Source organism: Rhinolophus sinicus, chromosome 13 (assembly GCF_057876585.1).
Source record: "Rhinolophus sinicus isolate RSI-liver-muscle chromosome 13, RSI-T2T, whole genome shotgun sequence".
Lineage (NCBI taxonomy): Eukaryota > Metazoa > Chordata > Mammalia > Chiroptera > Rhinolophidae > Rhinolophus > Rhinolophus sinicus.
Genome location: NC_142513.1, coordinates 46690344 through 46708488, shown reverse-complemented (window position 1 = coordinate 46708488; position 18145 = coordinate 46690344). Strand labels below are relative to the sequence as shown.

The window sequence follows — 18145 nt, the reverse complement described above, 5'->3', positions numbered from 1 at the left end:
TTAGTGATTTTATAATCACATCTATTAAATTATGTTAATAATCGCTAACTCTAACACATTAATATAACATATAACTTGAAAAAGATCACCCCAGGCATCATTTCACCTTCTTTTCCTCTTTTGGACACAAGTCTGTCTACTGAATCTGAGTAAGACACAGAAGGTGTTATCCCGCTGCCCACTCACTATTACGTAGGTTACTTGAAGCCCCACTCCCCATTTCCCCTGATGAAGCTGCAAAGCTTAACAATCTACTGACATCTCAAGGGGAAATTGGTATGTCGGTGGGACTAGTGGTAGTCAATTCTACATTGTGGAATGTTTTCCCCCTTTTTTTATCACAGGCTTAAATTGACTTCACAGGTCCTCACGTACGCAGTCCACTGCTCACAACCTTCCAACAGATTCCTGTATCTTAGAAGAAAAGCGAACTCATTCCAGTGGTCTTCAGGGCCCCAGGTAACGTGGCCTGGACCTCCTTCCTGCTACACATGAATCCTGCCTCCCCTCACTCGTCTGAAAATGGGGACCCAATGCCAAATTAATAAATCACAGACCGCTACAATTCTCTTTGAAATGGACAAACTTATGTCCAAATGATAGTAAATGGGCCTTGCGATGAGAAATACGAATTTGTAAAAATATTCAAGGACAATTAAGTGGATATCCCATTGGAAAAATACATCGTTGAATCCAAACCTCCAACTTTATGCAAGCATAAATTCCCCAAGTATAAAAAAAAATAATGTAAGATGCTGAATCCATGAAATGGAAAAAGAGAATTTTAAAATCATAAGAGAACTTTAAGCATCTCAGAACTGGAAAGGCAGCAAACCCAGAAGGCATGAAATAAAAGATTAAGAAGTCTGACTATAATTTAAAATAGAGGTTACCATCTGAATATACACCTCTCCCACAGTAAGAGTATTCACTCTGCATACATTTGGGCTGATTACATTTCCTACAATTTTTTCCCCAAGAATACTCAAAAGATATTCTATTTTTCTAATACTTACAGAGTCACTTATAAGATTAAATCTACTAATCACTGATACATCTAGGCATTGCGCTAAGCACTTCTTTATACATCAATGAACTCATTTCGTTATCACAATCTTGAACAGAGTGATTAAAAAGATGAGCAAGTTCAGGATTTTCTGCAGGACTTTGGGCTCCGCAATAGTGTGCTTGCTGCTCTTCTAGTGGAAATATGTAAATTCCAACGAAGCCTTAGATTTCAAAAAACTCAGGGAAAATAAGCTAAAAATTATAGAGCTCTTCTTAGAAAATAGTGAGATTATTTGCTGCTGCAATAAGTGTTATTCCCTTTTCATAATGTTTAAAGGAGAAATAAATGTGAAACAGGGGCAAATACACTGACTTCTCTGAATAAAATACTCACCAATAAATTATCACTAAGTATGTATCACGGTATCCAATTTCTTCAAAAGTTCCTAGTCTGAAGTAGGACTCTACTGGGAGCAAATTGTTACTTTTCTCAAAAGTAGGAGAATGAGATCTAAAAGACGGTCTCTGACCTGGCTATGCCTCTACTCCTTACAATCAGTGGAAGTGAAAACTAACCTCTCTACTAATACAGCAAGGGGATGAAATCACTGCCTCAAATTGAAACTTCTGTTATCAGTAGCAATAGTTTTGAGATTGTAGAAAGCTCATTGATCCCTGTAAAAAGTATTGAAAGCCTCCCCTTTAGATGAGACATTGGGAACGTCACTACTTGACTGTTGGACATAAAAGGATTTCAGTCAAGAATATCATTTATTGCAATGGACCAAAAATGTCACTCCCCCTAAAATACACACACACACACACACACACACACACACACTTTTAAATTCCTCTACAACTCCCATATGTACAACATTGGTTTTTAAAATATGTACATACACAAATACACACACACATGTTTGAAAAGGACTAAACAAAATACCTCAGAATTCATTTTCTTAAGGTTTATTTCTGTCTCCTTTTGTTGTTGAAGGCAATTGGTCAGAATTGCATCATGTAATATTCTCTTGTCCTGTTCTCGGGAAAGTGGCCTCTGAGTGTCGTTTTCCTCTTGTATAACCTGGAGAATAGAATATGAACAGAGAAAAATTAGAATATAACTAAATTTAAATGTTAAAAATCTTAATCTACGTTTTACTTACTCCCAAATTATTGGACTGTAACTAGAAAGTGAAAAATAAGTTGCCTTAGGCTAAATTAGAAGAAAAACATGAACCCGCAAAACTAATTTTGTCACCGTTTGCACTAAACAATCGCTTATATGTTAAACCCACCCAAAAAATGAAATAGTAGATGATTTTTAATGTCATAGAGGCTTCCTCACTTAAAATAGTTCACCCCACCATATCTTAAATAGTGAGACCCCATAGTGAATTTAAGAATATTTTTTAAAGATTAATAACTGGAGAATAGGCAAACTTTAATTAGGAGCCCACATGATTAACATCAATCAGTAAGAGAAGCAAATTCCTAAATATTAATTCCAATTATACACTATGACAGTGTTACACATTGACATAGTTATCTGTTGCATCAATTGTAACTTACTCACTACCCACTAAATAAGAGCAGATAAAAAAATTAAATCATATTTACTGATTTCCTACACTGAAATGAAAGAAATTAGAAAGTTATTCTTTGTGCCCAAACAACCAAGGTCCCATCCTGGAAGGTGTGATTCTCTTAAGTCAGTTGAGTTGATTGCATGACCCTATTCTCTCCCTGAATGTAGACTCAGAGTCCGTTACACAGAGGTCACAAGGAAGAATCCATCTCTAACCTTGGCCTTAGTGACCAGCCATACGGAACTGCACATTTTGAACCACTGAGAATCATGACTCCTTTCGCGTGAGTCCGAATCAGTGGCCATCATTTTTACATGGTTCATAATTTCAACTGTCTCATCATGTGATACAATATTTGACGTTACTTTATCATGTAAGGAAGTTATAAAAATTAAAGGAGCAAACAATAGTCAGGACTTTTTTTTTTCTCCTCAATCCCAAGGATAAAATTGAGCTACGAATATCTACAGATTCTAACAACATTTTAAGTTTTGTAACTGCTTCAAATGTTATAAATATCATTCAATTATGACCGTTTGACTCTAAAAGGTTAGCTTGAAAGGTAATTTCCATTGGGCTATATTACAGTATTAAAGCACGGAAAACCATATTATACTAGAAATTTAAACTTAAATTTTCACATACATGCGTGTAGGTCTTTTCATTTCCATCAAGCCGCGCTTTCCCTTCCTCTGATGTCATTCCTAGTGGTCGTTCTGCTGACAAATCTACATATTAGTTAAAATGAACTACTTACGACAGTTAGATAAAAGTTATAATCTTTATAAATACAGAAAATAACATCTTATTAATTGAGAGTTTAAATTAAGCTTAGTCTTTTCCTGAATATTTACTTTACTTAAGAAATACTTCTAATTATCTAACACTTCAACAAACCATTTGGGAAACAAGAGATGTCACAAAGTTCAAGGCATACAAACATGTCAAAAATTCATCCACAAATTCATTCACTGAACATGAATGAAAAAACAATCAGAAACAAAACACAATTTAGAATTACATGACAAACATATTAAGTCACACTATATACTCTGTTCTCTACCTCGTAATAGTACCTTTTCAACAACACCCTAAGATTCAACTGCATCGTTTGCAGAATGACTGTTACTTCTGATGCATTTATCAGTGTACACCCTTTCTTATGGCTGAAATGTTTTCCTCTACTATTCTGAACATTTCTTTCATCTTTGAGGATTCAGCACTGGGGTTTAAGGAAGAAAAGAGAGAAGAGGAGACAGACTGCGGACACAGCTGAGATGGAAGTACTACGCACTAAATTCTCAATGATTCCCAATACTGTTGAGAAAGTCAATTCTAAAATACATAATGTCATAGAAAATCCAAGAAATATTTGATTGTTGGTTTCAAAGGTGCTTTTTCAGTTACATCGAATACAGTTATAACTGATACTTGTGAATGCCGAGCTTTAAAACTAAAACTATTTTTTTGTTTCACTAGGCAATCTTTAGATCTTTATGAAGTTTTCCCATCTGGTCCCAATGTGGTACATATAATCCTGCTGCCCACTCCCCAGTGTACGCTAAATACTAGTCTAAAGGAAATCACCCTTTCACCTCATTCTTTTTCTTATTCCCATATGTTACTGTGGTTCAGGAAGAATGCCGATGTCTTGCTAAAAGTCATTTTGCTTTGTTGTAAGTTGCATAAACAGAGTAAACATAAAGTAGATTTTGCCACAAAATGACTGTTGGAAAGTCAGAACTATGATGAAGCTACATAGAGGTGGGCTGGGGTTGAACACTTTCTGTTTCTTTATTTCCTTCTTTGCTTTCTCTGTTTTCTGGTAGCGGTGATTCACACAAGTCATGGAGCCTATAATTACCTAACAGAAACACACCTACAATCTGAGTCTCTAGTTTGTCTATTACGGTCATCTGTCCAAACTCTGTGGATGCTGACATAGGTTTGCTCATTGAGTGTGTGGCAAATGGCCTTTTATCACCAAGTTTCCAATCCCCGGATCTTTGACAAGTTTCATTCTTGAAAGTCAAAGAAGTAGCATTCCAGCTGGAAGAAGCTGAAAATAAAGTTTTCATTTATGAGGAGGTAAAAATAACACAAATTTGACTATCTTGTAAAACTTCCTTTTTCAGAGAAGCAGTCCCACGTCCTCCTTTCCCCCGAACACACTACTCCTTCAGAGCACATTTTATTTTAGGTGTATATTGCCATTCTCATAGGTAAGTTTAATTCATTATTGTCACTCAGCAATTTCTATTATATAATGTGTTTCCAATTAAAGCTTTCATTCATAGTTAATATGGTGCGGGATGTGAATTTTTTTGTCGTTATCAAAAGTCATGTTTAACCATTTATCTTAAGTTTAAATATGCGTGACAAACATGGGTTTAAAAAAAATCTTTTAATGAATGGTACTATTTCAAATAAGAAACTACTTATTACGAGAAAATGGTCTTTTCTAAATGCTTCAATATCTTCAAGATTCATTTTTTAAATTTATTGGGGTGATAATTGTTAGCAAAATTACATAGATTTCAGGTGTACAATTCTGTATTACATCATCTATAAATCCCACTGTGTGTTCACCACCCAAGAGTCAGTTCTCCTTCCATCACCATATATTTGATCCCCCTTACCCTCATCACCCACTCCCCACCCCCCTTACCCTCTGGTAACCACTAAACTATTGTCTGTGTCTATGAGTTTTTGTTTCTCATTTGTTGGTCTTGTTCTTTTGTTGTTTTTGGTTTATATACCACATATCAGTGAAATCATATGGTTCTCTGCTTTTTCTGCCTGACTTACTTCGCTTAGCATTATACTCTCAAGAATTCATTTTTTAAGTCTTCGATAAACAGAAGTTCATATGACAAATGACAGACTTGGGTGACTTTATTGTTTCCAAGTAAAAGTAGGATCAAACTAGGTCCACATTAGCTCCAAGGAGTACAGTGAGCTATGAGACAGAAAATCAATATATAACAAACCTATTTTCCGTTTGCTTTTTAAACAAAATTATCAGCTTAAATCTTAAAGACAAGTGAAAGAAAACCACAATTGTAGAAGTGAAGCTTTAAAGCCTGTTTTATCATTTCACGTCCAGGAAGCCCGTACATCATTTCAAACGGTGGTTTCCAATGTCATGTAAGAATCCCTGAAGTCCCAAGATCTGTAAGTCATGGGGCCCGAAAAGGTCACAACTATTTTCACAGAAATACTAAATGTCATTTGCCATTGTCACTCTCATTCTCTTCTAAGTGTACAGTAGAGTTCTCCACAGCCGTGATATCACAGCTCTGATGGTAACATCATAGGTCTGATGGTGACTGGGTCGCAGCTCTAATGGCTCATGGAATGCATGACTGTGTGTGCTCGTATTTTAAATTGTTCAGTTTTTATTTCTAATACTGTAACTATCTACGGAGACTACCGACTTAAAAATATTCTTTGGAATTCTCAATAATTTTTAATAGCATAAAAGCATCCCAAGGCACAAAAGCTTCAGAATTCCTGTTTTCAAAGATTGTGTCTACCAAATATTCATTACCATTAATTACTTCTCCCATTTTTAATAATCAAAGACACCATAAGCGCCCGTACACACACACCCGGTGTCTGCTCAGCAGAACATCTGGTTGTCTTAAGACCATCAGTGTTACAACACTAAGAGGAAGTAAATTTAAAACACAATTGACATGGTAGCAACTGAGGCTTACTCTGGGTAAAGGTCAAAATTCAAAGAACCATTTTAAAACCCTGGAAATATCTTCCAGTGTGATAATTAACCTCTGAGAACCCCTATTAAGTACAGGGGTTCCAAACTGGGACATTTAGGATATCGAATCAAGAGGAGAAACATCTGAATTAAAGTCACATTTTTAAAATCTTGTTTTCTTATTCCTGTCGATGTCTTTTTTTTCAAACATCAATACCAACAGTGACATCATGTTGCTTATGTGAAATCCTTCAATTAAATTGTAACAAAAGAAAGGAATTCTGAATAGAAGACTGTGAGCATGCCAAATGTCCTTGCGTACTCCTTCCCAAAATTAAACTGGTATTGCAAAGTGTACCTGGTCTGAAGGGTTGCACATCGTCCATTCCTACACCTTCGTGAGGACCAGGATCTTCCACTTCAATGCTCGTCTGAATGGGTTAGGAAACAGGACGATTAGTAACTAATGGACACTTCATACAATTTCTAGTTAATAATTCAGGATAAAAATATTAGTGTTATCACCACCAAGAAAAGGACTTTTTGAAAAATATGTATTTAAGCAATATTAGGTTGGTGCAAATGTAATTGCAGTTTTGCGGGGTTTTTTTAACCTTTTAAACCGCAATTACTTTCGCAACAACCTAATACTTTGATAAGTGTACTTGACATAACTGTTAAATATTTCTAATGAAGATTTGTTTTTTAGTGTTAAAACAAGATACTTGCTTGACATGGTAAGAAACCTTGGTGTATGCCCAGTTGAGTTTAAACAGAATATTTTGGAACCTACTTCATCTAGGTCAACAAGAGCTAGGAAAAACCGAACTCTTATTTGACAAAAATTTTGATAGAAAAAATGATTGAACCAAGTGGCAAAGAGATAAGAAAAGCTTTTCATTAAATTATATTCAATAAATAATAGGAAAAATGTTATATATAGTTATGCAACTTTTAAAAAAAGTATAATGATCTCTAATCGGGCAAAAATAAGAACATTTATTTATTATAACCATCTAAAATGTACCAGTCACTTACTATACACATTTATTTATTTCCCACACAAAACAACAAATATAAAAATGGTTTGATGATGGTTACCCCACTTCCTGCTTCCTGGCCATTCCAAGACATTAGAATACAATGATGGACAGATGCGATCCATTGTCTCTGTCCAGCAGGTTTTGCTCCTAGATCTTCACATGACTGGCTCCTTCTCATGCTTCACTTGGCAGTTTTTGTCACACTCAGAAAGATCTTTCCTGACCCCCGAAATTCCACTCCCACTCCCATTCCAACTATAACCATGCCCCCCACCCCTGACAATATTCTCTAACCCAGCATTCTCCATTCTCTTTAAATGACGCAGATATAGTGACTTATAATGGACTGTTGCTCACTTGTTTTCTGCTTCTACAGCTACAGCTGTCCCCTGAACTTCTCCATTCAGTGTCTAACTGCCCAGCTGGTATCCAACTAGAAATTTACTCAAGGTGAAAATATTGAGCTCGCACCAACAAAGCCTCAAGAACCGAAACACTACACATCTATGGGGTACCGCCAATCACAGTCTCCTGAAATTTAACATCCCCCAGATTAGAAATCCACATGCCCCTTCTAACTTTTCCATTCTGTTCTTGACACTACTGCCATTTGATTGTCCTTCAGGTTTACAAAAAGTGTCCCCGATATTTAGTAAGTCACTGTATCCCACTATGATCATTGTGTTTTACATTCTATAGCTCCCTTTTCAGTTTTAAAAGTGTTTTCACATTTGTTACCACATTTGTGCATTTCACATACCTGAAAGGTAGTCATTAGTACCATTATGACAAATGAGGTTACTGACATCTGACAGGTTAAAAAGAAGTTTCCCCAAGATCCCATAGCTAGTAAGTGACCCATCCAGAATTCTAGTCTGTTCTTATCATCAAACACAGTGTCTGTACCAGTAGGCAGCAGTTGCCTATATCAGAAGATCACACCTTTCTTATATCTTTCCACAGCTGTCACCTCATGTAGCTCATCATTACATTGTACCTCTATTACTACAAGTACGGTTGTCATCAAGTTACTCAATGCACGCTATTTTAACTGAACAAGACAGTTGCCCTGTATTAAAACAGCGCTCAGTTGATTACTGTTAGTATAATCCTACGTATTATTACTATCCACTATGATCTTCCTTCACTGGAACGGTTTCTTTCAGATCTATTTCACATTACAAATATAATAATACTTTAATGTCCCAGGCGCTATCTTTTCAAGTTCCAAATTATAAAAAACCCTACAATCCAAATTCTTTCTGAAATTCATTAGGACATTTGCAATCTACAAAAACCACAGAGTCATGCATTTGGGCATAGTTCGAGCTGGAATAATTCTTTAGCTTTTAGGTAAACTTAACTTCAGAACCCAAACTGATTCCTTATGACTTGGAAACCTTTGTGTTTTATACTATACTACACTGACTGCCTTAAGAGAAACTTGCAAGTTAGCAGAATTGTACTACGCTGTCTCATTATATTACATATAGCCAGTTTAATAATTACAGGCGAAACCATAAAAATTGGTGTGTATGGGGAAATGTAGGGGTGAGAAAGTAAAGTCAAAGCATACCTTTTTCGTTTTCACATCACAGAATGGTGATATTTCAAATAATAATGATAATAATAATAATAATAGTGAAAGACAGTACCTCAGAATGCCAAGGTGATTCTTCATCTTCCTCTTGTCCTAATCCTAATGATGACTTTCTAACTATAAAATGTAGTCACAGATACATTAATGTGAACATATGTTACTTGCATTTTGAATACACATTCAGTCATGAATATTTCCATAAAAGTAATAGCAGAAAAGAATTTCAGGGGGTGAAGCATTTGCAAGACGAAGCAGTTGTTAGTAGTGGGGATACTTTTGAAAAAAGATAGAAAAAATGCTTAAAAGAAATAAATATCACATTTGGATCTACACATGTTAGATTTGTTTACAGCAGCACTTAAGCTAGAAAGAATTCATAGATAGTCACTAAATTACCACTCATATTATTCTGGTGTGCTCCATCAGCACAAGTCAAATTATCATTGCTTGTTTGCTCTTGTGGAGCACTTTCAATAATATCCACACCATTTTCTCTTTTTCCAATTGCCGGTTTGGTTGCTTCTTTCTATTAAAAAAAAAAAAAAGAAAGGAAAAAGAAAAAACAACCCAACTTCAGAAAACATCATATTCATTTACTCGTTCACTCACTCACTCAGTCCATCCGTCGATAAGACAAAAAACTTTACTGTAGCCATCAAATCATAGGCACAGACCCAGGGGAAGCTGGAAATATAAATGAGACATTCTGTCCTACACGCTAGTACGAGTAGAGATAATATAACACATGAAAAAATAAGAGCAGAAAAGTACCGCTCTCCACTTCAACAGCCCAAATGAGTCAAGTATCGTAAGGGCACAAAAGAGACAACAGTCAGTTGTACCAGGGAAGCTCAGCAGATGCGGCAAAGATAGGGCTGCATCTTGACAGTTATGCAAGGTGCTGAGGGAAGGCGTGAAGGGGATTCCAGAAGGGCAGCGCGAGCAAAAGCCTGATGATGAAAGAACATATTGCAAGTGAGGGCGCAAAGGAATGGGGTAAGCCTGGAACACTGAGAACGGGATGGAGATACCACTGCAGTTTCAGAACCAAATCAAAGAAGGCACGTGTCATGCTAGCCTATGAATTTTACCCTCACGTAGTGGGGAGTCACTCAGTAAGCAGAGGTGTTGCATCATCACAATTCTGTTTTAAGACAGTCACTCAGGCTGCAATTTATGATATTGAGGACCTCCGTTTCTTTCTGGTATCCTATCCATCATCCTGTCTTGCGTCACAGCATAGGCTCTTCTCGGTGCCTCCAAACCCACAAAGGCAGCTACCAAGACTAGGTCACTTTGTGGCTTCTATTAGGTGGCTCTGGGTTGGGCACTAGCAGCAGCTGACCTGGGCCTGCCCCACAGCCCCTCCCATGAGGCCCCAAATCCAACACACCTGGTGATCAGCTTCAGCAACACCAGAACAACACCCAATTAGCTCCATAAATGACACGCCCAAGCCATGGTCTGAGCAGACACCAGAGCCCTGCTACAGCCGATCTCACTCTGCGAGGTCAGCCCACATACATCAGCTCATGTACTGTAGTCACAGCCAGTCGTCCTGAGGGTCGATTCCACACACTGATGTGCCAACAGCATCCAAGGCTCAAGTACAACAGGGGGGCACACACCACCCACACAAGCTTCTGGAGCACCTGGCTAAGGTGACCAGACTGTACCACTGGGCCCCACACGACACCTGTTATATGAGCCAATGCTGCCAAGATGAGGAGAATTAGCAGATCTACATAATACATAGAAACAAACACAGAGAGGCAGTTAAAAAAAAAAAGAGAGAAAGAAACATTTCCCTAATGAAAGAACAGGAAAAAACTCTAGAAGAAGAACTAAACCAAATGGAGACAAGTAATCTATCAGATACACAGTTCAAAATACTAGTTATAAGGATGCTCAATGAAATTAGGCGAAGAATAGATAAACTCAGTAAAACTTCAACAAAGAGACAGCATACATAATGAGGACATACACATCATTAAAAAAAGTCTGAAATGAATAATTTATAGATGGAATCAGCACCACATTTGGTGAAGCAGAGGTTCAAATCAGTGATTTGGAAGAAAAGGTAGCAGAAAGCACCCAAAGAGAATAGAAAAAGAAAAAAATGAATAATAAGCAAAATAAAATAAAGACAGAGAATTCTTTAAGGGACCTCTTGTACAACATCAAATGTAATTACATTTGTAAGTCTATCAGAAGGAGAAGAAAGAGAAATCCAGGAATTGAACTCCTCATTGAATAAATAATGACAGAAACCTTCCCCAACCTGAGAAGGAAATAGACACACAAGCGTAGGAAATACAGAGAGTTCCAAACAAAATGAACCCAAATGCGTCCACACCAAGATATATCATAATTTAAATGCCAAAGGGGAAAGACACAGAGAGAATATTAAAACCAGCAAGAAAAGAGCAGTTAGTTATGAACAAGGGAGCTTCCATAAGACTGTCAGGTGATCTCTCAACAGAAAATTTGCAGGTCAGAAGGGATTGGCAAGAAATATTGAAAGTGATGAAAAGCAATAATCTACAACCAAGATTACTATATCCAGCAAGGCTCTCATTTAGAATCAAAGGAGACGTAAAGAACTTGCCAAGAAAAAGAGGGTAAGGAAGTTGAGCACCAGCAAACCAGTATTACAAAAAATGTAAAAACCACACCTTAAAGAAGAAGAAACAGAAGAAAAACAACGAGGAGGAGGAGGAGGCGAAATACTAAAATAAAATGTCAATAGCTACATACCTACAAATAGCTACTTTAAATGTAAATAGGTTGAATGCTCCAGTCAAGATATAAGGTGGCTGAATAGTTAAGAATACAAGACCCATATATATACATCAAACTGAAAAATTTTTGCACAGCAAAGAAAACCAACAATATGAAATCATGACCGGATGAATGGAAAAGATATTTGCCAATGGTATACCTGAGAAAGGGTTGATATAAAGAATATATAAGGAAGGCATAAAACTTGACACCAAAAGGCAAACAATGCAATTACAAAATGAGAAGAGTACTTGAATAGACTTTTCTCCAAAGAGGTCATACAGATAGCCAAGAGACATAAGAAAAGATGCTCAGTGTCACTAATCATTAGAGCAATGTAAATTAAAAACACAATGAGCTATCACCTCATACCTATCAAAATGGCCATCATCAATAATTCAACAAATAACAAGTGTTGGTGAGGATGTGAAGAAAACGGAGCCCTTGTGCACTGTTGGTGAGACTGCAAATTCGGCCAGCCGCAATGGAAAACAACGTGTAAGTTCCTCAAAACTTTAAAAATAAAACTACCATGTGGGGAAGCAATCCCACGTTGGGTTTTCCTCCACAGAAATCCAAAACACTCATTTGAAAAGATATATGTATTTCTATGGTCGTTGCCACATTATTTACATTAGTCCAGATAAGGAAGCAACCGAAGTACCCATCATCTTGTATAGAGAAGAAGTGGTACATAGATACAACAAAATACTACTTTGCTGTAACAAAGAATAAAATCTTACCATTTGTGACAATGTGGGTGGAACTAGAGGGTATTATTCCAAGTGAAATAAGTCAGATAGAGAAAGAGAAATACCACATGATTTCACTTATTGGTGATACGTAAAAAAAAATAAGTAAACATAGAAAAGAGAAACAAACTCATAGATGCAGAGAACTAACAGATCGTTGCCTGGTTCGAGGAGTGTTGGGGGATGCTTGAAAAGGTAAAAGGATTAAGAAGTACAAATTGGCAGTTATAAAATAGTCATGAAGATGTCAAGCACAGCACAAAGAATACAGTAAAAAACATTGTAATAACTAAGTACGGTGTCAGGGATACCACACTAATTGGGGTACCAGTTTATACATGATATAAATGCCTAACCACTATGCTTACACCTGAGGCTGACATCATATTGAATGTCAACTGTAAGAGAAATGAAAAATTTTACATTTAAAAAACAAAACTAAAAACTTTCTGAAATTTGACATTTCACTATATGGTTTAAGAATCTCTGCAACTGACTCTAGGTGGTGAACACACAATGGGATTTATAGATGATGTCATACAGAATTGTACACCTGAAATCTATGTAATTTTACTAACAATTGTCACCCCAATAAATTTAAAAAATAAATTAAAAAAAAGAATCTCTGCTTCTAAAATTGGTTATTAATTTATGCAAAACATGTACTCTTCAATTAGATGAAGACATTTAAATATATTCATAATGTAATGATTGAGGACATAGTGGAATCCCTTTGCAATACGGGTTTTGAGATAGAGAACTTGAATTCTAAATTTTCAAAATTTCTATTATTTTAGTTTAAATGATGAACCCAGTATACCTGAAACTAATATAAAATAATATTGAATATCAACTGAATATACCTGAAGAAAAAGAAAAAAAATATATAGAGAAAACACTCACGCCTACCAACTATGTGATACCAAAATACAAAGTGTAATAAAATAAAACTATATATTATATGCTACATAGTTTTAAAACTGAAATGTACCAGGAAGATTTCATGACTATTACAATAAGTAAATGAATCCATTACAGATTTCACGTAGGCACAAGTATTATAAAAGTCCCGTTGATGTAATGTAAAAGTCACATTAAGATTCCTTACCCTTAACCAAATTGCGTATCTCCATCACTGTGGGAAACCTCCCAATAAAATTTTACTGTCACTATATATTTCCCAGCCTCTTCTTTTTTTCAGTCCCCATGTTCAATACTTCCTAAACTTAAGGGGACAAAAGAAAGAGTGACGTCGTGAAAATGGCAGTGTGAGGTGAGCCTCTTGAAATCTTGCCTGGAATTTATAAGAAGTTGAACAACTATAACTCCACAAAGGACTCCCTGCGCAGCAGACCAGCAAGACTAAGGGGCTCACTACTGCAATAGCATAAAGGTGGACTAATTGCTCGAGCGGTGGAGGAGGGAAGGGAGAAGTGTGGAGACGGGGGCCGTGCAGGCTCAGGACCCATACCTACCTAGCGTGGTGCTCCGAGCTCCCTGCATCCCGAAACTAGTGCAGCTGCGGGAGAGGGAAGAACTCGGACTGTTAGGGCTCTGCTTATGGCCCACAGGGCTGAGGGGACAGCATATAACACGGCTGAACCTAACGTTAACGGCAGAGACCTCGGAGCAAAGACTGAGGGAAGAAGGCTGAAAACAGTGGTTTAAGCCCTCACTGCCAAGTAAAGAAAGGAAGCCTTAGGCACTGAGACTAGCTGCCCCCTCCCAACCCTCCCAGAGCTCACCCCACCCCAACCTGCCCAGTGCTAGAAGCAGAACAGTAGCAGTGTCAGATCAATGAACAGAATATTTGCAGTTCTGAGAACTGTGGTCTGCAGTCAAGGACTCACAGCACAAGTACTTCCAGCAAAGGGGAGGAAGCTGTGGAAACAGGACTGGCTGAGGTGGCCATCACAGCCATTGCTCTGAGCCAACTCTCAGAACCCCACCCCCACCCCTGTCCCCACCTATCTGGGTGAATCCCTGCAAGAGTAAACAGAACTGTTGAAATGCATGGGCTCTGAATCTGATGCAGGAAGAGCTTTGGAACTTCAGAAGTTCTCCACATCCCCCCACGAGGCAGTGCCTTATGACCCCAGTGAACTGTTCACAGAGGAGACGCCGCCTTCCAGGGAACTGCACCACTGTGAGAGACGCTGGAAATGTGCAGAGAAAACATAACACTACAGTGTGAAAGAGAATTAAAGGATGCAGTCAGAGAGAAAATAAAACATTATCCCAACACCTACTGGAAAACAAAAGAAAGAACTCTCTCTATCATCCGGTTGCAGAACTCACTCCTGTAGATATCTAAGAAGACAAATAATAAATCATCTATTGCCATGAATAACCAAGGCAACAAGACAGCTCAGAAAGAAAATGAAAAGTCTCCAGAAAACGAATTTAAAGATATAGAAATATGTGACTTAATTGACAGAGAATTCAAGATTGCAGTTCTTAAAAAACTCAACGAGATGCAAGAAAACACAGACAGGCAGTTTAATGAACTCAGAAACATAATCAAGAACAAAATGAACATTTTACAAAAGAGATTGAAATTTTTAAAAAGAACCAAATAGAATTTCTGGAGATTAAGAAATCAAAAGAAATGACGAATGAAATAGCCAGTTTAGGTAGTAGAGTTGACCAGATGGAGGAAAGAATCAGTGACATCAAAGCTAGAAATCTGGAAATGACAGGGATGGAAGAAGAAAGGACTTGAGACTTAAAAGAAATGAAAGAATTCTACAAGAACTTTCTGACTCCATCACAAAGAGCAATATAAGAAAAATGGGCATACCAGAAGGGGAAGAAAGGGAGAAGGGAACAGAGAATATATTCAAACAAATAGTCGATAAGAACTTCCCAAACTTGTGGACAGAACTGGATCCTTGAATCCAAGAAACAAACAGAACACCTAATTACCTCAACCCCAACAGGCCTTCTCCAAGGCACATTGTATTGAAGCTGTCAAAAATTAGTGACAAAGAAAGAATCCTCAAGGCAGCCAGGGAAAAGAAGATGGTAACACACAAAGGAAAGCCCATTAGATTATCATCAGATTTTTCAGCAGAAATTCTGTGAGTCAGGAGGGAGTGGAACCAAATATTCAAGCTATTGAAAGAGAGAAATTATGAGCCAAGAATAATATATCCAGCAAAGATATCTTTTAGATATGAAGGAGGAATAAAGACCTTTCCAGACATACAGAAGCTGAGGGAATATTCTAACACATGACAAGCACTACAAGAAATACTGAAGGAGGCTATTCGACCAGCATCAACAGGGACAATTTGTGGCAACCAAAACATAAAAGGGGGGAGAGTAAAGGCCTGAACTGGAATATGGGAATGGAGAAAGTAAGCATGCTGAAGAAAATAGAATACTCTGAATATCAAACTTTCTTTTACATAAACTTAATGGTAACCACTCAAAAAAAAAAAAAAATCCAGAACTGAAATATGTAATGTAATAAAAGAAGAAACAGAGGGAAAAATCATAGAATACCACCACATAGAAATAAGAGACAACAACAAAAAGGTAAAGAAACAATGGAGACACAGTCTTACCAGAAAAGTAAAGATAGAATGATAGGAAATCCTCACATATCAATAATCACCTGAAATGTAAATGGACCAAACTCACCAATAGAAAGGCACAGAGTAGCTGATTGGATCAGAAAACTAAACCAACCATATGCTTCCTCTAAAAGGCACATCTCAGCTACAAGGACATAGATTCAAAGTGAAAGGGTGGAAATTGACACTCCAAGCAAATGGTACCCAGAGAAAATCAGGTGTACCCATACTGATATCAGATGGAACAGACTTCAGGATAAAAAAGGTAACAAGAGACAAAGATGGACATTTCATAATGATAAGGGGACTATACAAGACGACATAACAGTCATCAATATTTATGCCCCCAATCAGGGAGCACCGAAATATACCAAGCAACTACTAACAGAACTAAAGGGAGAAATTGACCAAAACACAATTACACTAGGGGACTTAAATACATCATTGACAGCTATGGCTAGATCATCCAAACAGAAAATAAAGAAAAAAATAGCAGCTCTAAATGACACATTAGATGAAATAGACATAATTGACATTTACAGAGCACTTCATCCTAAAACATCAGACTATACATTTTTTTTTCTAGTGCACATGGAACATTCTCAAGGATAGATCATCTATTGACCATAAAATCAGCCTCAGCAAACTTAAGAAAATTGAAATCATACCAAACATACTCTCTGATCACAAGGCTTTGAAATTGGATATCAACTGCAAAAAGAAAGCAGGTAAAAACCACAAATACATAGAGATTAAGCAACATACTTTTAAAGAATGACCTGGTCAAAGAAGAAATAAGAGGATAGATCAAAAGATACATAGAAGAGTGACATAATAGGAATGGCAGCAGCGAGGTGGTCTCCTTGAGTTCTCCTCTGGAACTTACCACAAATTGAACCCATCAAATGGACTCTGCTCATCACACAGAACAGCTAAGAGACTCGTTCAAGGATTACTTGAATGAAGGTGGGCAAATTGGGCGAGCAGGGGAAGACAGAAGGGGGCGGAGTGGAGACGTGGCCGGTATCCCCGGCTGCGGAGACACAGAGGATCCCAGGACAGAACAGAGACCACAAGAGCCAGGAGGTGGGCTCTTTCCTTGTGTCCCACAGCTGATCTCTCTTGCCAAGAAAGAAGCATATCCAGCATTTGAGGCAGTAACTTCAGCTGAGACCTCCGGCTGGGCCCTAGGTCAGACAAAGGACACAAACTCCATATCTGGGCCCCTCCCCCCACTCTCCCAATCCTACCCCTGCCTTTCCAGAGACTCAAGCTGGCCCCTGAACTGAGGAGTAGTGTCAGATTACAGAGGAGTCAGAGCGATCGGGATCTGGGAAGACCCGGTTTGCAGCTCTGACTCAGGGAAGAGGCCTGGAAGAGTGTGACACTGCTGGGCTGGGAGAGAAAAGACTCCTCCACCCCCAGCCCGACCTTTCTGGCCTGCCTAGGGCAGGGCAATTACAACTGCGGAGAAACTCCCAGGGATCAGCAGTAGGTGGCAGACAGACACAGCTCCCACCCTACACACACACACACACACACACACACACACACACACACAGAAAAAGTGCCCTAAGAATCAGGAGACCTGGGCACAGGGCTGGCTGTGTTACTCTCAGTGCGCATATGTGCAGGCAAGAGAAGAAAATGCACTGACTTTGTAAAAACTACCATCCAGACCCCATAGCACCGCACATGTAAAACTGTCTTCCTACAGTCACTCTGGGCACCAGGTGAGCGGCTCTGCCTGCACAAGACGCAGAGGACTCTTTGGTACAGCAGAGGACAACCTGGAGATTGTTTGGTAGGCTTAAGCAAAGACTGGCACTGCTTTTTTTTGTTTTGTTTTGTTTGTGTATTTTTGATATTTTTGCTTGTGTTGAGTGTGGGTTATCAATTGTTTTTACATGAGTGTATTTGTTTTTTCTTTACTGTTGGTGGTGTTGTTGTGCTGGGTGATTTGCTTTGTTCTGAAATTGCCCTACACCAGGGCCCAGCTCAAGAGGCACAAGATTCAAAACACCCTGAGGCCGACTCCAGACCAAGTCAGAGTATTACCGGGTTTGACCTACAAGTGAC

At 38.0% G+C, this 18145-nt stretch overlaps 1 protein-coding gene across 1 annotated transcript in view; it reads right to left on the bottom strand.

Annotated features, from left to right (window-relative positions):
• Positions 1 to 17323, bottom strand: part of LOC148756080 (ankyrin repeat domain-containing protein 26-like) — a 29063-nt gene extending 11740 nt beyond the window's left edge. Inside the window, exons 1-4 of the mRNA XM_088789484.1 lie at positions 16953 to 17323; positions 6671 to 6743; positions 3240 to 3310; positions 1952 to 2089 (exon numbers count right to left, since the gene is read on the bottom strand). Of these exons, the coding sequence (XP_088645610.1) occupies positions 1952 to 2089; positions 3240 to 3310; positions 6671 to 6698 (237 nt within the window). The 5' untranslated portion in view covers positions 6699 to 6743; positions 16953 to 17323. The remainder of the gene's footprint in view (positions 1 to 1951; positions 2090 to 3239; positions 3311 to 6670; positions 6744 to 16952) is intronic.
• Between the last annotated feature and the right edge of the window lie 822 nt (positions 17324 to 18145).